We start from the raw sequence: 20,386 nt of genomic DNA, 5'->3' as shown, positions 1-20,386 counted from the left end.
GTGGCTCGGGTAGTAATCTGGAGATTATAACCCTTGAGGACCTGTTCTTTAGTTTAGTTCCTAGTTCCTGATAATCCCCAAACAGGTCCTCTTTCCTAGTCTTACCTATGTTATTTGTCCCGATGTGGACCACAACAACTGGATCGTCCCCCTCCCTCTCCAAAATCCTTTCAAGCCGGTCAGAGATGTCCCTCACCCTGGCACCGGGCAGGCAACATACCATGCGGGACTCTCGATCCTGCTTACGAAGGATGCTGCCAATTCCCCTAATTATAGAATTCCCTACAACTACCACTTGTCTTTTTGCTCCCCCCTCTTGGATGGCCTCCTGTGCCACGGTGCCGTGGTCAGCTGGCTCATCCTCCCTACAGCCCTCTTCCTCATCCACACAGGGAGCAAGTACCTCGTACCTGTTGGACAAGGTCAAGAGCTGAGGCTCCTCTGTTCCTGAACACAAGATCCCTCTACCTGGCTCACTTGCAGTCACACCCTGCTGACCCTGACCACTGACCGAACTTGAGGTACTTAATCTACCGGGTGTGACCGCCTCCTGAAACAAAGCGTCCAGGTAACTCTCCCCCTTCTGGATGTGCCGCAGCGTCCGGAGCTTGGACTCCAGCTCATCAATTCTGAGCCGGAGTTCCTCCAGCAACCAACACTTGCTGCAGATGTGGTCACTGCGGCTCGCAATGGGATCTGCCAGCTCCCACATCATACAGCTACAGCACATCACCTGCCCAGCCATCTCGACTTAGATAATTAGTTTATTAATTGGCTTTGCAGTGCTTTTTTTTTCAAATTTGGTGCAGGTCTCCAACCAACCAATCGGGTCACAACTTTCCTGTGATGTCACTTTTTCAGTTTCGGCTTCAGTTACTCTGTGCCCTGAGGTCACCGCTCCGGTGCTCCTCTCTCCGAGTCTGCTCCCTGGAGACAAGGCCGCCAATCCCCGAGGTAAGCTAGATTTATACTCAGCGCTCCGGTGCTCCTCCCTCCGGGTCTGCTCCCTGGAGATAAGGCCGCCCATCCCCGAGGTAAGCTAGATTTATACTCACCGCTCCGGTGCTCCTCCCTCCGGGTCTGCTCCCTGGAGACAAGGCCGCCAATCCCCGAGGTAAGCTAGATTTATACTCACCGCTCTGGTGCTCCTCCCTCCGAGTCTGCTCCCTGGAGACAAGGCTGCGAATCACTGAGGTGAGCTAGATTTATACTCACCGCTCCGGTGCTCCTCCCTCCGAGTCTGCTCCCAGGATTTACTCACCAATCAGCTGCTTTTTCTTTAAAATCCACTTTCAGAAGAGTGTCCGTCACAGGTCTGGTGCACTCCTGAAGGCACTGCCTCTTCCTCGCTCTCTTTATTTTTTAGGTTTGAGGAGGAGGGAGGGATGGAAACATTACAGCAATGTTATGTTTGCGGCTATTCCGTTCTTTGACAGTGGGTCCTTCTCAATTCCCTCCTGAGTCGCGGTGACATCTCCCAGAATGTTTCAATCACTTCTCACCAGCGCCCTCTGTTGGATTTACTCCATATCCAACCCTGTGCTGTACCTGTCCTGGGAGTGTTTGATGGGGACCGTGCAGAGGGAGCTTTACTCTGTATCTAACCCCGTGCTGTACCTGTCCTGGGAGTGTTTGATGGGGACAGTGCAGAGGGAGCTTTACTCTGTATCTAACCCCGTGCTGTACCTGTCCTGGGAGTGTTTGATGGGGACAGTGCAGAGGGAGCTTTACTCTGTATCTAACCCCGTGCTGTACCTGTCCTGGGAGTGTTTGATGGGGACAGTGTAGAGAGAGCTTTACTCTGTATACGACCCCGTGCTGTACCTGTTCTGGGAGTGTTTGATGGGGATGGTGCAGAAGCAGCTTTACTCTGTATCTAACCTGTGCTGTACCTGTCCTAGGAGTGTTTGATGGGGACAGTGTAGAGCGAGCTTTACTCTGTACCTGACGCCGTTCTGTACCTGTCCTGGGAGTGTTTGATGGGGACAGTGTAGAGGGAGATTTACTCCCCATGTAACACCGTGATGTACCTGTCCTGGGAGTATTTGATGGGGACAGTGTGGAGGGTGCTTTACTCTGTATCTAACCCCATGCATTCCCTATCCTGGGAGTGTTTTATGGGAACAGTGCAGAGAGAGCATTACTCTGTATCTAATCCCGTGCCGTACCTGTCCTGGGAGTATTTGATGGGGACAGTGTAGAGGGAGTTTTACTCTGTATCTAACCCCATGCTGTACCTGTCCTGGGAGTGTTTGATGAGGACCGTGCAGAGGGAGCTTTACTCTGTATCTAACCCCATGCTGTACCTGTCCTGGGACTGTTTGATGGGGACTGTGCAGAGGGAGCTTTACTCTGTATCTACCCCCTTGCTTTATCTATCCTGGGAGTGTTTGATGGGGACAGTGCATAGGGAGCTTTACTCTGTATCTAACCCTGTGCTATACCTGTCCTGGGAGTGTTTTATGAGGACAGTGTAGAGGGAGCTTTACTCTGCATCTAACCCTGTGCTGTACCTGTCCTGGGAGTGTTTTATGAGGACAGTGTAGAGGGAGCTTTACTCTGCATCTTACCCTGTGCTGTACCTGTCCTGGGAGTGTTTGATGGGGACAGTGTGGAGGGAGCTTTACTCTGTATCTGACCCCGAAATGTACCTGTCCTGGGAACTGTTTGATGGGGACAGTGTACAGGGAGCTTTACTCTGTATCTAACACCGTGCTGTACCTGTCCTGGGAGTATTTGATGGGGACGGTGTGGAGGGTGCTTACTCTGTATCTAACCCCGTGCTGTACCTATCCTGGGAGTGTTTGATGGGGACAGTGTAGAGGGAGTTTGACTGCGTACCTCACCCCGTGCTGTAGCTGCTCTGTGTGTGTTTGATGGGGGCAGTGTAGAGGGAGATTTACTCCGTATCTAACCTCGTGCTGTACCTGCCCTGGGAGAGTTTGATGGGGACAGTGTAGAGGGAGATTTACTCCTTTTCTAACCCTGTGCTGTACCTGTCCTGGGAGTGTTTGATGGGGACCGTGCAGAGGGAGCTTTACTCTGTATCTAACCCCATGCTGTACCTGTCCTGGGAGTGTTTGATGGGGACAGTGCATAGGGAGCTTTACTCTGTATCTAACCCTGTGCTATACCTGTCCTAGGAGTGTTTTATGAGGACAGTGTAGAGGGAGCTTTACTCTGCATCTAACCCTGTGCTGTACCTGTCCTGGGAGTGTTGAATCGGGACAGTGTAGAGGAGCTTTACTCTGTATCTAACCCTGTGCTGTACCTGTCCTGGGAGCGTTTAATGGGGACAGTGTAGAGGGTGCTTTACTCTGTACCTAACCCTGTGCTGTACCTGTCCTGGGAGTGATTGATGGGGACGGTGTAGAGGGAGCTTTACACTGTATCTACCCCCGTGCTTTACCTAACCTGGGAGTGTTTGATGGGGACAGTGTAGAGGGAGATTTAGAGCATAAGACCATAAGACATAGGAGCAGAAATTAGCCCATTCGGCCCATCGAGTCTGCTCCGCCATTCAATCATGGCTGATAAGTTTCTCAACTCCATTCTCCCGCCTTCGCCCCGTAACCTTTGATCCCCCTACCAATCAAGAATCTATCTGTCTCGGTCTTAAATACACTCAATGACCTGGCCTCCACAGCCTTCTGTGGCAATGAATTCCATAGATTCACCAGTCTCTGGCTAAAGAAGTTTCTCCTCATCTCTGTTCTAAAAGGTCTTCCCTTTACTCTGAGGTTGTGTCCTCGGGTCCTAGTCTCTCCTACTATTGGAAACATCTTCCCCACGTCCACTCTATCCAGGCCTTTCAGTATTCTGTAAGTTTCTGTAAGTGCACTCCTGAAGGCACTGCCTCTTCCTTGCTCTCTTTATTTTTTAGGTTTGAGGAGGAGGGAGGGATGGAAACATTACAGCAATGTTATGTTTGCGGCTATTCCGTTCTTTGACAGTGGGTCCTTCTCAATTCCCTCCTGAGTCGCGGTGACATCTCCCAGAATGTTTCAATCACTTCTCACCAGCGCCCTCTGTTGGATTTACTCCATATCCAACCCTGTGCTGTACCTGTCCTGGGAGTGTTTGATGGGGACCGTGCAGAGGGAGCTTTACTCTGTATCTAACCCCATGCTGTACCTGTCCTGGGAGTGTTTGATGGGGACAGTGCATAGGGAGCTTTACTCTGTATCTAACCCTGTGCTATACCTGTCCTGGGAGTGTTTTATGAGGACAGTGTAGAGGGAGCTTTACTCTGCATCTTACCCTGTGCTGTACCTGTCCTGGGAGTGTTTGATGGGGACAGTGTGGAGGGAGCTTTACTCTGTATCTGACCCCGAAATGTACCTGTCCTGGGAACTGTTTGATGGGGACAGTGTACAGGGAGCTTTACTCTGTATCTAACACCGTGCTGTACCTGTCCTGGGAGTATTTGATGGGGACGGTGTGGAGGGTGCTTACTCTGTATCTAACCCCGTGCTGTACCTGTCCTGGGAGTGTTTGATGGGGACAGTGTAGAGGGAGTTTGACTGCGTACCTCACCCCGTGCTGTAGCTGCTCTGTGTGTGTTTGATGGGGGCAGTGTAGAGGGAGATTTACTCCGTATCTAACCTCGTGCTGTACCTGCCCTGGGAGAGTTTGATGGGGACAGTGTAGAGGGAGATTTACTCCTTTTCTAACCCTGTGCTGTACCTGTCCTGGGAGTGTTTGATGGGGACCGTGCAGAGGGAGCTTTACTCTGTATCTAACCCCATGCTGTACCTGTCCTGGGAGTGTTTGATGGGGACAGTGTAGAGGGAGCTTTACTCTGTATCTAACCCCGTGCTGTACCTGCCCTGGGAGTGTTTGATGGAGACAGTGCAGAGGGAGCTTTACTCTATATCGAACCCCGTGCTGTACCTGTCCTGGGAGTGTTTGATGGGGACAGTGTAGAGGGAGCTTTACTCTGTATCTAACCCCGTGCTGTAGCTGCTCTGTGTGTGTTTGGTGGGGATAGTGTAGAGGGAGCTTTACTCTGTATCTAACCCCGTGCTGTACCTGTCCTGGGAGTGTTTGATGGGGACGGTGTAGAGAGAGGCTTACTCTGTATCTAACCCTGTGCTGTACCTGTCCTGGGAGTGTTTGTTGGGGATGGTGTAGAGGGAGCTTTACGCTATATCTAACCCCGTGCTGTACCTGTCCTGGGAGTGTTTGATGGGGACAGTGTAGAGGGAGCTTTACTCTCTATCTAACCCCGTGCTGTACCTGCCCTGGGAGTGTTTGGTGGGGACAGTGTAGAGCGAGATTTACCCTGTTTCTTACAGTTGCTTTCAGAGTTTTAATTTGGGAATGAGAGATTGGATGCAGTGTGTGAAATATCTGATCCTTTTGCAGACCAGCATCATCAGTATGGTGTACACACAGTCTGAGATCCTACAGAAGGAAGTTTACCTCTTCGAACGCATTGATTCCACAAACCGTGATACTATGAAGCACCTGAAAGCCATCTGCTTCTTGCGGCCCACTAAGGTAATTGGCGCCTGCTCGCTGCCTCCCTACCCCACATCATGGGTACGCTGTGCACTCTCGGGCAGCCAGACACACCTAATTCCCAGTCCAGCTGAGAGGGAACTGCAGAGGTCAGTAGAAACATTCAAAACGATTTTGTTAATGGAAAGGTCTGCGGTAATTGGGAAACATGAGTGCGGAGATTGAGTGAACAAGTGGAGTTGGGGAATATGGTGAGATTCGGGTTTGGGGGGTCACTGCTGAGATGTTGACTTTGGCATGTGTCGGGGGCCCGGGCTGGGATTGGGCGTTGCGGGCCCGCGCTGAGGTTGGGCGTCGGGGGCCTGCGCTGAGGTTGGGCGTCGGGGGCCCGCGCTGGGGTTGGGCCTCGGGGGCCCGCGCTGGGGTTGGGCCTCGGTGGCCCGCGCTGGGGTTGGGCCTCGGGGGCCCGCGCTGGGGTTGGGCCTCGGGGGCCCGCGCTGGGGTTGGGCCTCGGGGGCCCGCGCTGGGGTTGGGCCTCGGGGGCCCGCGCTGGGGTTGGGCCTCGGGGGCCCGCGCTGGGGTTGGGCCTCGGGGGCCCGCGCTGGGGTTGGGCCTCGGGGGCCCGCGCTGGGGTTGGGCCTCGGGGGCCCGCGCTGGGGTTGGGCCTCGGGGGCCCGCGCTGGGGTTGGGCCTCGGGGGCCCGCGCTGGGGTTGGGCCTCGGGGGCCCGCGCTGGGGTTGGGCCTCGGGGGCCCGCGCTGGGGTTGGGCCTCGGGGGCCCGCGCTGGTGTTGGGCCTCGGGGGCCCGCGCTGGGGTTGGGCCTCGGGGGCCCGCGCTGGGGTTGGGCCTCGGGGGCCCGCGCTGGGGTTGGGCCTCGGGGGCCCGCGCTGGGGTTGGGCCTCGGGGGCCGGCGCTGGGGTTGGGCCTCGGGTGCCCGCGCTGGGGTTGGGTGTGTATTGTGGGGTTGAGGGTTTGTGGTGGGCTTTGGGATTTGGCACATGGGCTAGGGTAGGTTTGGAGTGTCGTACAGAGCTGTGGTTAGGGGTGAGGTGAGTGGAAAACATTAAGACAGTGGGGTTCAGATCTGAGTACAATAGTCTCACATTTCCTCCTGTAATTGTTAATTTCCGTTTTGTAGGAGAATGTTGAATTTCTGATCCAGGAGCTGCGCAGACCCAAGTACGGCTTATTCTTTGTTTGTGAGTATTCGACAGGAACATTAATGACTGAGTTCAGTGAAATGAGCATTAGCCAAGGGGATGCGAGTCACTGCTGGGCCACAGAGCAGTAAGAGGCCCAGCTCCATTTCCAATACTTGCTGTGATGGTTGATCTTGGATGGAGGCTGCAGTTAGCCTCAGTACCCTTCGTCATCAATCAGCAAGTGTCCCAGGGTCCAGATGATGAATGGACCCACGAGCGCCTTGCTGCTGGGTGTGAGATTGGTCCTTATGGAATTGTGGTGAGGACATCGCGGCGCAGGCTTCTCCTGTTCCTAATGATACTTTCAGTTTCAGTCACTAGCTACAAGCTTACCTTCCCCTGTCTTTCACTCTCTCCAGATTTCAGCAATGTGATTAGTAAGAGCGACATCAAGTCCCTGGCAGAGGCTGATGAACAGGAGGTTGTTTCCGAAGTTCAGGTGAGTGACAGTCAGCTCTGTCCACTTTTTAAAACTCATTCACAGGATGCGGCTGGGCCCAGCATTTATTGCCCATCCCTAGTTGCCCTTTAAGAAGGTGGTGGTGAGCTGCTTAACTGAGTGGCTTGCTGGGCCATTTCAGAGTCCCTCACATTGTCAACCACATTGCTGTGGGTCTGGAGTCACATGTAGGCCAGATCAGGTAAGGACGGCAGATTTCCTTCTCCTAAAGGAATTAGTGAACCACATGGGTTTTTACAACAATTGACAATGGTTTCATGGTCATCATTAGACTTGTAATTCCAGATTTTTATCGAATTCCAATTCCACCATTTGTCGTGACGGGATTTGAAACCAGGTCCCCAGAGCATTCCCCTGGGGGTCTGGAATACTAGACCTCTGCCTCCCCACTTAACAGGTGGAGCATGGATCGGAGGAATTAAAGGACCCCACAGTCCTCTATAGCTGGATTAATGATCCCTTTAATGATTTGTGTATACATGACCTCTGTAGCTGAGCTGTGGTCCCCTTTATCCCCTGGAACTGGACTAGAGTCCCCATTAACACCCCTGCTGCAGTTGGGCTGGGGTCCCCTTTATCCCCTGGAACTGGACTCGGGTCCCCATTAACACCCCTGCTGCAGTTGGGCTGGGGTCCCCTTTATCCCCTGGAACTGGACTCGGGTCCCCATTAACACCCCTGCTGCAGTTGGGCTGGGGTCCCCTTTATCCCCTGGAACTGGACTGGGGTCCTCTTTAACCCAGTAAATGGTCCACAAAAAAAACAGAAAATGCTGAAAATACTCAGCGGGTTATCACAGAATTTTAACGGCACAGAAGGAGGCTATTTAGCCCATCGCGTCTGCACTGGCTCTTCAAATGAGCATTATGACCTAGTGCCATTGCCCTACCTTTTCCCCGTACCCCTGTTTATATTCAAATAATCATCTTTGATTAATCATGTCCTCTTGAATGCCTCGATTGTGCCTGCCTCCACCACACTTCCGGGCAGTGCATTCCAGACCCCAACCGCTCGCGTTGTGAAAAAGTTTTTTCTGGCGTCACATTTGCTTCTTTTGCAAATCACTTTAAATCTGTGCCTTCTCGTTCTTGATCCTATTATGAGCGGAAACAGCTTCTCCCTATCTAGATGGCAGCATTTGTGGAGAGGAAGAGATGACGTTTTCAGTCTGTGAATTCTACCATACCCTGCTGAGTATTTACAGCACCAGGTGTATTTTTTGACAGAATTGAAGACTTTTAGCAGAAGAAAACTCTGAATTCTCCTCTTGTCCTTCACTTTGTCTTTTGTTGCTCTTTTAGGAGTTTTATGGAGATTTTATTGCTGTGAGTCCACATGTGTTTTCCCTCAATCTCACTGGCTGCACTCAGGTAAGCAGATAGTGGCTATGATATAACATCTAAACGTTATTTGTGTCTGTGTGTGTATTGCACTATTACAATGGTTCCTGTGTGTGTGAGAGATTCCTCTCCCTGGAGTTATTATTATATATGTGAACAGTGTGTGTGTGATTCCTCTCCCTGGAGTTATTATTATATATGTGAACAGTGTGTGTGTGTGTGATTCCTCTCCCTGGAGTTATTATTATATATGTGAGCAGTGTGTGTGTGTGAGATTCCTCTCCCTGGAGTTATTATTATATATGTGAACAGTGTGTGTGTGTGTGATTCCTCTCCCTGGAGTTATTATTATATATGTGAACAGTGTGTGTGTGTGTGATTCCTCTCCCTGGAGTTATTATTATGTATGTGAACAGTGTGTGTGTGTGAGATTCCTCTCCCTGGATTTATTATTATATATGTGAACAGTGTGTGTGTGTGTGATTCCTCTCCCTGGAGTTATTATTATATCTGTGAACAGTGTGTGTGTGTGTGATTCCTCTCCCTGGAGTTATTATTATATATGTGAACTGTGTGTGTGTGTGTGTGTGTGTGTGTGTGTGTGATTCCTCTCCCTGGAGTTATTATTATATCTGTGAACAGTGTGTGTGATTCCTCTCCCTGGAGTTATTATTATATATGTGAACAGTGTGTGTGTGTGTGATTCCTCTCACTAGAGTTATTATTATATCTGTGAACAGTGTGTGTGTGTGTGATTCCTCTCCCTGGAGTTATTATTATATATGTGAACAGTGTGTGTGTGTGTGTGTGTGTGTGTGTGATTCCTCTCCCTGGAGTTATTATTATATATGTGAACAGTGTGTGCGTGTGTGATTCCTCTCCCTGGAGTTATCATTATATATGTGAACAGTGTGTGTGTGTGTGATTCCTCTCCCTGGAGTTATTATTATATATGTGAACAGTGTGTGTGTGTGTGATTCCTCTCCCTGGAGTTATTATTATATGTGAACAGTGTGTGTGTGTGAGATTCCTCTCCCTGGAGTTATTATTATATATGTGAACAGTGTGTGTGTGTGTGATTCCTCTCCCTGGAGTTATTATTATATATGTGAACAGTGTGTGTGTGTGTGTGATTCCTCTCCCTGGAGTTATTATTATATCTGTGAACAGTGTGTGTGTGTGAGATTCCTCTCCCTGGAGTTATTATTATATATGTGAACAGTGTGTGTGTGTGAGATTCCTCTCCCTGGAGTTATTATTATATATGTGAACAGTGTGTGTGTGTGTGATTCCTCTCCCTGGAGTTATTATTATATATGTGAACAGTGTGTGTGTGTGATTCCTCTCCCTGGAGTTATTATTATATCTGTGAACAGTGTGTGTGTGTGTGATTCCTCTCCCTGGAGTTATTATTATATATGTGAACAGTGTGTGTGTGTGAGATTCCTCTCCCTGGAGTTATTATTATATATGTGAACAGTGTGTGTGTGTGAGATTCCTCTCCCTGGAGTTATTATTATATATGTGAACAGTGTGTGTGTGTGAGATTCCTCTCCCTGGAGTTATTATTATATATGTGAACAGTGTGTGTGTGTGTGATTCCTCTCCCTGGAGTTATTATTATATCTGTGAACAGTGTGTGTGTGTGTGTGTGTGTGTGTGAGATTCCTCTCCTAGGAGTTCTCTCTCTTGGAATTTCAGTCCATGCTAATTGCCAGTGATGAACTTCAGACAAAAAAATGCTGAGACTTGAGGATGGGGGGGAACTGAGTGATTAATGCTCCCACATTAATCTCCTCTCAAGACCTAAAGCAGCGATGTGCAACGTTGGGTCAAGGGCTCGGGGTGAACTGTTTAGATGTGTCTCGATGGTCCAGTAATTATCTCCCAGACAGTCAATCTTGTCCTGCAGTTTGGATCGAACTGCAGAGGGGGGCTTTAATGTGTCTAACCTGTGTAGTACCTGCGCTGGAATGTTTATTGGGGACAGTGCGGAGGGAGCTTTACTCTGTATCTAACCCTGTGCTGTACCTGTCCTGGGAGTGTTTGATGGGGACAGTGTAGAGGGAGCTGTACTCTGTATCTAACCCCGTGCTGTACCTGTCCTGGGAGTGTTTGATGGGGACAGTGTAGAGGGAGCTTTACTCTGTATCTAACCCCGTGCTGTGCCTGTCCTGGGAGTGTTTGATGGGGACAGTGTAGAGGGAGCTTTACTCTGTATCTAACCCCGTGCTGTACCTGTCCTGGGAGTGTTTGATGGGGACGGTGTATAGAAAACTGCAAGTGGTTTATGTTGATATGTACAAGTTGTTCAGTATCCTTTGATATTTTCGAATGCCTGTTTGTCTGTTGATTAATTGATGGGTAGGAAGTGGTTAATACCACATGTCTATTAACAGGGCAGGAACTGGAACCCTGCACATCTGGCACGAACCACCCAGGGGCTGACTGCGGTCCTTCTGTCACTGAAGAAATGTCCCATGATCCGTTATCAGCTGTCATCTGACATGGCGAAGAGGCTTGCGGAGAATGTCAAGGTGATAACAGTAAACTCGAGTGTTGTGTTTGTGATGGTCACTTGTGGAAGTGGGGTAAAGAACGTTCTGTACAGGTTAGATTTACAGGTGATGGTGAAAGGGGGAGGGTTTCGGAGAGAGGATACATAGGCTTACAAAGCAAAAGGATATGGCAGCCTTGCAGGGCAGCTATTTAGATAATGATGCCCAGAGTGTGACAGGAAGGGACAGGGTGTACAAACATAAAAAAACAGCAAATAGGGTCAAAAGGGGAAAAAAATGGTAAAAAGGCAAAATTAATGGTTCTTTACTCAAATGCACACAGTATTTTGAACAAAATAAATTAATTAAAGGCACAAATAGAAGTTAAGGGGTATGATTTTATAGCCATCACGGAGACACGGTTACAAGGAGATCAAAGCTGGGAACTAAATATTCAGGGGTATGTGACTTTTCAAAAGAACAGGCAGGAAGGAAAGGGTGGTGGGGTAGCTTTGTTTGTACATATTCCATCTCGTACCACAGCCAGTAATGATCTTTGATCGGAAGATGTGGAATCCATATGGTTGGAGGTAAGAAATAACAAGGGGAAGAAGACACTGGTGGGAGTAGACAATATGCCCCCCCAGCAGTAGCTATGCTGTAGGACAGAGAATAAATCAGGAGATAATGAGGGCATGTAAAAAAGGCAGTATATCAATCATGGGTGACTTTAATCTTCATGTAGATTGGGAAAATCAAATTAACAGAGGTAGCCATGAGCAAGAATTCATAGACTGTATTCGGGACAGTTTCCTAGAACAATCTGTTGTGGATCCAACCAGGGATCAGGCTATTTTGAATATGGTAATGTGTAATGAGGCAGGTTTAATAAATGTTCTGTCGCTGGACTAGTAATCCAGGAACCCAGGGTAATGCCCTAGGCACCCGGGTTCGAATCCCACCACGGCAGATGGTGGAATCTGAATTCAATAAAAATCTGGAATTAAAAGTCTGATGATGACCATGAAACCATTGTTGATTGTTGTAAAAACCCATCTGGTCCACTAATGTCTTTTAGGGAAGGAGATCTGTCATCCTTACTTGGTCTGGCCTACATGTGACTCCAGACCCACAGCAATGTCCTAGAAATAGCCTAGCAAGCCACTCAGTTGTATCAAACCGCTACAAAGCCACAAAAAAGGAATGAAACCGGACGGACCACCCGGCATTGACCTTGGCACTGGAAACGACAATGACAATCGCAGCCCTGTCAACCCTGCAAAGTTCTCCTTAGTAACATATGGGGGCTTGTGCCAAAATTGGGAGAGCTGTCTCACAGATTAGTCAAGCAACAGCCTGACATAGTCACCCACGGCACCTTCCCATGCAATCGCAGAAGGTGTAACATCTGCCCCTTTATTTCTCCCCTCCTCACCGTCCAAGGGCCCAAACACTCTTTTCAAGTGAAGCAGTGCTTCACTTGCACTTCCCTTTGGCCTACTGCATTCGTTGCTCCCAATGCGGTTTCCTCTACATTGGGGAGACCAAACGCAGACTGGGTGACCACTCTGAGGAACACCCTCGGTCTGTCCGCAAGCATGACCCAGACCTCCCTGTCGCTTGCCATTTCAACATCCCACCCTGCTGTCTTGCCCACATGTCTGTCCTTGGCCTGCTGCATTGTTCCAGTGAAGCCCAACGCAAACTGGAGGAACAGCACCTCATCTTCCGACTAGGCACTTTACAGCCTTCTGGACTGAATATTGAGTTCAACAACTTCAGATCATGAACTCTCTCCTCCATCCCCACCCCCTTTTTGTACCCCTTTTTTCAATATTTATTTTAAAATTTTTATATATATAGATTTTTTCCCACTTATTTCTATTATTATTTTTAAAATTTATTTCCATTTGTTGTTTTATCCCCACCTTTTAGCTTATTTCGATCTTTTCTACACCGTCCCCTCCCCCCACCCCACCCGGACCATCTGTCACTGGCTCATCCTGCTTTCTACTCTTAATGTCACCATTAGCACCTCCTTTAGCCAGTATCACCACCATCAACACCCCTTTGACCTTTTGTTTATGACATCTTTTGCAATCTCTCCTTTGCCTCCACCTATCACTGGCCTCCGATCCAGCTTCACCTGTCCTGCCCCCCCCCCCCCCCCCCCCCCACCTTAAACAGTATATATTTCACCACATTTCTACCTCTCTTTAGCTCTGAAGAAGAGTCACACGGACTCGAAACGTTAACTCTGTCTTTCTCTCCACAGATGCTGTCAGACCTGCTGAGTCTTTCCAGCAATTTTTGTTCTTGTTTGTGAGCCTGACATCATCATCCTCACGGAATCATACCTTACAGATAATGTCCCAGACACCACCATCACCATCCCTGGGTATGTCCTGTCCCACCAGCAGGACAGACCCAGCAGAGGTGGCGGCACAGTGGTATACAGTCGGGAGGGAGTTGCCCTGGGAGTCCTCAACATCGACTCAAACACAATCTGTAACCTCATGGCCTGGCATATCCCCCACTCTACCATTACCGTCAAGCCAGGGGATCAGCCCTGGTTCAATGAGGAGTGCAGGAGGACATGCCAGGAGCAACACCAGGCATACCTAAAAATTAGGTGTCAACCTGGTGAAGTTACAACACAGGACTACTTGTGTGCCAAACAGCATAAGCAGCAAGTGATATTCAAAGCTAAGCGATCCCACAACCACTGGATCAGATCTAAGCTCTGCAGTCCTGCCACATCCAGTTGTGAATGGTGGTGGACAATTAAACAACTCACTGGAGGAGGAGGCTCCACATATATCCCCATCCTCAATGATGGAGGAGCCCAGCACATCAGTGCAAAAGATAAGGCTGAAGCATTTGTTACAATTTTCAGCCAGAAGTGCCGAGTGGATGGCCCACCTCAGCCTCCTCCGGAGGTCCCCAATATCACAGAAGCCAATCTTCAGCCAATTCAATTCACTCCACCTGATATCAAGAAACGGCTGAAGGCACTGGCCCTGACAATATTCTGGCAATCGTACTGAAGACTTGTGCTCCAGAACTTGCCATGCTCCTAACCAAGCTGTTCCAATACAGCTACAACACTGGCATCTATCCAGCTATGTGGAAAATTGCCCAGGTATGTCCTGTACACAAAAAGCAGGGCAAATTCAACCCGGCCAATTACCGCCCTATTAGTCTACTGCCGATCATCAGGAAAGTAATGGAAGGGGTCATCAACAGTGTTATCAAGCAGCACTTGCTCAGCGATAACCTGCTCACTGACGCCCAGTTTGTGTTCTGCCAGGGCCACTCAGCTCCTGACCTCATTACAGCCTTGGTTCAAACATGGACAGAAGAGCTGAACTCCCGAGGTGAGGTGAGAGTGACTGCCCTTGACATCAAGGCCGTGTTTGACCGAGTGTGGCATCAAGGAGCCCTAACAAAACTGGAGTAAATGGGAATCGGGGAAAATTCTCCGCTGGTTGGAGTCATACCTAGCACAAAAGAAGATGGTTGTGGTTGTTGGAGGTCAGTCATCTCCGCTCCAGAACATCACCGCAGGAGTTCCTCAGGGTAGTGTCCTCGGCCCAACCATCTCCAGCTGCTTCATCAATGACCTTCCCTCCATCATAAGGTCAGAAGTGGGGATGTTCACTGATATGTTCAGCACCATTTGCGTCTCCTTCGAGCCTGAAACAGTCCGTGTCCAAATACAGCAAGACCTGGACAATATCCAGGCTTGGGCTGACAAGTGGCAAGTAACATTCGTGCCACACAAGTGTCAGGCAATGACCATCTCCACCAAGAGAGAATCCAACCATTGCCCCTTGATGTTCAATGGCATTACCATCACTGAATCCCCCACTATCAACATCCTGGGGGTTGCCATTGACCAGAAACTGAACTGGACTAGCCATATAAATACTGTGGCTACAAGAGCAGGTCAGAGGCTGGGAATCCTGCAGTGAGTAGCTCACCTCCTGACTCCCCAAAGCTTGTCCACCACCTACAAGGGCACAAGTCAGGTGTGTGATGGAATACTCCCCACTTGCCTGGATGAGTGCAGCTCCCACAACACTCAAGAAGCTTGACACCATCCAGGACAAGCAGCCTGCCTGATTGGCACCACATCCACAGTAGCAACAGTGTGTACCATCTACAAGATGCACTGCAGGAATTCACCAAGGCTCCTTCAACAGCATCTTCCAAACCCATGACCATTACCCCTAGAAGGACAAGGGCTGCAGATAGATGGGAACACCACCACCTGGAAGTTCCCCTCTAAGTCACTCACCATCCTGACTTGGAAAAATATCCCCATTCCTTCACTGTCACTGGATCAAAATCCTGGAACTCGCTTCCGAACAGCACTGTGGGTGTACCTACACTGCATGGACTGCAGCGGTTCAAGAAGGCAGCTCACCGCCACCTTCTCAAGGGCAATTGGGGATGGGCAATAAATGCTGGCCCAGCCAGCGATGCCCACTTCCTGTGAATGAATTTTTTAAAATGTAAAAGATCCCCTAGGAAACATTGATCATAACATGGTGGAATTTGAGAGTGAGAAACTTAGTTCAGAAGCAACTGTGCTAAACCTAAAAAGGGTAATTAGAAAGGAATGAGGGCAGAGTTGGCTAGAGTGGACTGGGAAAGGAGTTTAGCAGAAAATATGGTTGATGAACAGTGGCAGACGTTTTAAGAAAATAGTTCATGACTCAAGATATATCCAAATGAGGAAGAAGGATTGTTGGACGGGTATAAACCAACCATGGTTAACCAAGGAAGTTAAGGATAGTATCAAAGTAAAAGAAAAAAACATACAATGTGGCAAAGATTAGTGGTGAGTCAGAGGATTGGGAAAGTTTTAAAAACCAACAGAAGATGACCAAAAAAAATAATAAAGAGGGAGAAAATAAACTTTGAGGGTAAACTAGCAAGTAATATAAAAATGGACAGTAAGAGCTTCTTAAAATGTATAAAAAGGAAGAGAGAGGCCAAAGTGAACATTGGCCCCTTAGAGAATGAGGCTGGGGGAATAAGGAAATGGTAGAGGAGCTGAATAAATACTTCAGTCTTCAGGGTAGAAGACACTAATAGCATACCAAAAATACTAAATAATCAAGGGGCAAAAGAGGGGGAGGAAATAAATACAATAACTATCACTAGAGAAAAAGTACTAGGGAAACTAATGGGGCTAAAGGCCGATAAGTCCCCCGGACCTGATGGGTTGCATCCTAGGATATTAAAGGAAGTAGCTACAGGGATAGTGGATGCACTGGTAGTAATCTTCCAAGAATACTTAGATTCTGGAGAAGTCCCAGAGGATTAGAAAACTGGCAATGTAACACCCTTATTCAAAAAGGGAGGGAGACAAAAAACAGGTAACAGTAGGCCAGTTAGCTTAACATCTGTCATTTGGAAAATGTTAGAGTCTATTATAAAGTATGTAATAGAGCATTTAGAACTGCATAATATAATCAAGCAGAGTCAGCATGGCTTCATGAAGGGGAAATCATACCTTACAAATTTATTAGAATTCTTTTGAGGGGGTAACAAGCGGGATAGATGAAGGGGAACCGGTAGATGTAGTGTATTTGGATTTCCAGAAGGCATTCAATAAGGTGCCACATAAAAGGTTATTGCACAAGATAAGAGCTCACGGTATTGGGGGTAATTTAGTAGCATGGATTGAGGATTGGTTAACACTTAAGAAGACAGAGGGTCGGGATTAATGGGTCCTTTTCAGGTTAGAAAGATGTAACTAGTGGAGTGCCACAAGGATCATCCTAGGGCCTCAATTATTTACTATCTATAGTAATGTCTTGGAGGAGGGGGCAGAGTGTAATGTATCCAAATTTGCTGATGATACAAAAATAGATGGGTGGGCATGTTGTGGTGAGGCCATAAGGAATCTGCAAGGGGATATAAACGGGTTGAGTGAGTGGGCAAAAACTTGGCAGATGGAGTTTAATGTAGGAAAGTATGAGGTCATGCACTTTGGTAGGAAATATCAAAAGGCAGACTATTATTTAAATGGAGAGAGACTCCAACAAATGCTGCACAGAGGGATCTGGGTGTTCTTATGCATGAAACACAAAAGGTTAGCATGCAGGTGCAGCAAGTTATTAAGAAGGTAAATGGAATTTTGGCCTGTATTGCTAGGGGGTTGGAGTTTAAAAGTAGGGAAGTCTTGTTACAACTGTACAGGGTGTTGGTGAGGCTGTACCTGGAGCACTGTGTATAGTTTTGGTCCCCGTATTTAAGAAAGGATATACTGGCATTGGAGGCAGTTCAAAAGAGATTCATTAGTCTGATTCCTGGGATGAAGGGGTTGACTTATCAAGAACAGCTAAACAGGTTAGGCCTTTATTCATTAGAGTTTAGAAGAATGAGGGGTGATCTTATTGAAATGTACAAGATTCAGAGGGGACTTGACAGGGTAGATGTTGAGAAGATGTTTCCACTAATGGGGGAATCTTGAACTAGGGGACATAGTTACAGAATAAGGGGACACTCATTTAAAACTGAGATGCGAAGGAATTTCTTCTCTGAGGGTAGTGAATGTTTGGAATTCTCTACCCCAGAGAGTTTTGGAGGCTAGATCACTGAAAGTATTTATAGAGGAGGTAGATAGATTTTGAAAATATCGGGGAGTTGAGGGCTATGAGGAGCTGGCATGAAAGAGGAATTGAGGCCTGGGGCAGATCTGCCATGATCTTATTGAATAGCGGGGCAGGCTTGAGGGGCCAAATTGCCTACTCCTCCAATTTCTTATGTTCTTATGTACTTAATAAGATAAAGCCCTCGGGGGTAGTATATTAGCATAGATAGAGAATTGGCTAACTAATGGAAGACAGAGTTAGGATAAGGGGGGCATTTTCAGGATGGCAGTCTGTAACTAGTGGAGTGCCACAGGGATCAGTGCTGGGGCCACAATTATTTACAATATATATTAATGACTTGGATAAGGGAAGTGAATGTACTATTGTTGAGTTTGCGGATGACACAACAATAGGTGGGAAGGCAAGTGGTGAGGATGACAGAGTCTACAGAGGGATATAGATGGGTTAAGTGAGTGGGCAAAAACTTGTCAGATGGAATATAATGTGGGAAAATGTGAGGTTATGCACTTTGGCAGGAAGAATAGAGGAGCTGAATATTATTTAAATGGAGAAAGACTGCAGAAAGCTGCAGCACAGAGGGATTTGGGGGTCCTCGTGCATGAATCCCAAAAAGCTAACATACAAGTTCAGCAGGTAATAGGGAGGCAAATGGAATGTTGGCCTTTATTTCAAAGGGAATGGAGTACAAAAATAGGGAAGTCTTGCTAAAACTATACAAGGCACTAGTTAGATCACACCTAGAATAGTGTGAACACTTTTTTGGTCCCCTTATCTAAGGAAGGATGTTTCAATATTGGGGGCAGTCCAGAGAAGGTTCACTGGGTTGATCCTGGGTATGGAGGGATTTTCTTATGAGGAGAGGTTGAGTAGGTTGGGCCTGTACTCATTGGAAGAATGAGAGGCGACCTTATTGAAACATATAAGATTCTTTGGGGGCTTGACAGTGTAGATGCTGAGAGGTTGTTTCCCCTTGTGGGAGAGTCTAGGACCAGAGGGCATAACCTCAGAGTGAGAGGTCACCCATTTAATACAGAGATGAGGAGGCATTTCTTCTCAGAGGGTAGTCAATCTGGAATTCTTTACCGCAGAGGGCTGTAGAGGCTGGGTCGTTTAGTATATTCAAGGCTGAGATAGACAGATTTTTAATCAGTAAGGGAATCAAGGATTATGGGGAAAAGGCAGGAAAGTGGAGTTGAGGATTAGCAGATCACCCATGATCTCATTGAATGGGAGAGCAGACTCGATGGGCCAAATGACCTATAGTCTGCTCCTATGTTTTATAGTCTAAAACAGTGGGTGATCCAGTATCGACATACCTGTCTGAACAAGTTCCACTTGTCCTTATAACAAAAAGGCTGTGAAGAGCAGGATGTCATATGTTGGCAGGAATGGTTGTTGAATGTTTAGTACATAAATGAATACCCTGTTTACTATGGATTCATTTCATCTCTTCTAATGGCAGCAAATCATCACCAAGGAGTATGAACTGTTTGACTTCCGTAGGACTGAGGTGCCGCCGCTGCTGCTTATCCTGGATCGCAGTGATGATGCTATCACACCGCTCCTCAACCAGGTCAGCCTTCAACCCCACTGCTGTCTGGCCCTCGTGATCTAGCTCCCCTCTTTGTGTACCTTAGTATAATGCTGCAGTAACTGTCATTGAGCATTGGAGGGAGCTGGAGGACCTGTTGATCGAGCCCAAGGTACGGTACAGGAGACACGCTCTCTGTTTCTTACATGATGTAAACTAAAGCTGGAAGTTGAACATCCGACTGCAGGAGCTGAATGTTTATAAACACAGTTAGATAATGTTGACACTTTTCCTGCAGTTACTTGCCCCTTTTGAGTCAGAAGGCAAGTTTCTGACACACGGATGCACTGAAAGTGATGGAATTAAACTTATGTGAGTGAGCCAGAGGGATTCACCCATTAAATCCCAAGACATTCCTGGGGACACCCTGATCCCCACCCCCACCCCCACCTGATTCCCACCCAACACCCCGCCCTGTAAACAGTGACCCCCTGCCGGCGACCCCCTGTCAACACCAGCATGGCCCCAGGTTGCAGTAATGCGTGTAGTTTCCAGTACGTGTGGGGTCTCTCACAGAGTTACACATTACAAAGGATAAGCAGCACAAGGTCTGATGGAACGTGATGGCCATGAGTCCGAGGGGCATGATGGGTAAAAGGAGGAGTAGGGCCGATTAGGGACCAAAAAGGGGATTTACACATAGAGACAAGAGGCATGGCTGAGGTGTTAAATGAATACTTTGCATCTGTCTTTACCTACGAGGTAGATGCTGCCCAGGCCATGGTGACAGAGGAAGAAACTCAGTCACTAGAAGGGTTTAAAATTGGGGAGGAGGAGGTATTGGATAAGCTGTCGGGACTTGAAGTTGATAAGGCACCGGGACCGGATGAGATGCATCCAAGAATATTGAAGGAAGCAGGAGTGGAAATTGCAGGGGCACTGGCAATAATCTTTCAATGTTCCCTAGGTTCAGGGTAAGTGCTGGAGGACTGGAGAATTGAAAACATTACGCCCTTGTTCCAAAAAGGTTATAGAGATCTGCTTTGCAATTACAGACCAGTCAGTTTAACTTCAGTGGTGGGGAAACTTCTAGAAACAATTATTTGGGATAGAATTAATAGTCACATGGAAAAACTTGGATTGATTCGGAAGAGTCAGCATGGATTTGTTAAAGGGAAATCGCGTCTAATTTACTGGAGTTTTTTTGAAGAGGTGACAGATGGTTGGTGAGGATAAGGCTGTTGATGATGTGTATATGGACTT

General features: G+C 47.9%; 1 protein-coding gene and 1 long non-coding RNA gene across 2 annotated transcripts in view; one reads left to right on the top strand and one right to left on the bottom strand.

Annotated features, from left to right (window-relative positions):
- The window catches only part of LOC144672249 (uncharacterized), a 125,501-nt gene that overhangs the window by 44,315 nt on the left and 60,800 nt on the right, over positions 1–20,386 (bottom strand). The window lies entirely within an intron of this gene.
- The window catches only part of vps45 (vacuolar protein sorting 45 homolog), a 90,381-nt gene that overhangs the window by 40,088 nt on the left and 29,907 nt on the right, over positions 1–20,386 (top strand). The window contains exons 2-7 of the mRNA XM_078534080.1: positions 5,368–5,502; positions 6,602–6,662; positions 7,025–7,104; positions 8,427–8,495; positions 10,865–11,002; positions 19,055–19,165. Of these exons, the coding sequence (XP_078390206.1) occupies positions 5,368–5,502; positions 6,602–6,662; positions 7,025–7,104; positions 8,427–8,495; positions 10,865–11,002; positions 19,055–19,165 (594 nt within the window). The remainder of the gene's footprint in view (positions 1–5,367; positions 5,503–6,601; positions 6,663–7,024; positions 7,105–8,426; positions 8,496–10,864; positions 11,003–19,054; positions 19,166–20,386) is intronic.

The sequence above is a fragment of the Cetorhinus maximus genome, chromosome 36, assembly GCF_964194155.1.
Source record: "Cetorhinus maximus chromosome 36, sCetMax3.hap1.1, whole genome shotgun sequence".
Taxonomy (NCBI): domain Eukaryota; kingdom Metazoa; phylum Chordata; class Chondrichthyes; order Lamniformes; family Cetorhinidae; genus Cetorhinus; species Cetorhinus maximus.
This window is presented reverse-complemented; position numbering and strand designations above follow the sequence as displayed.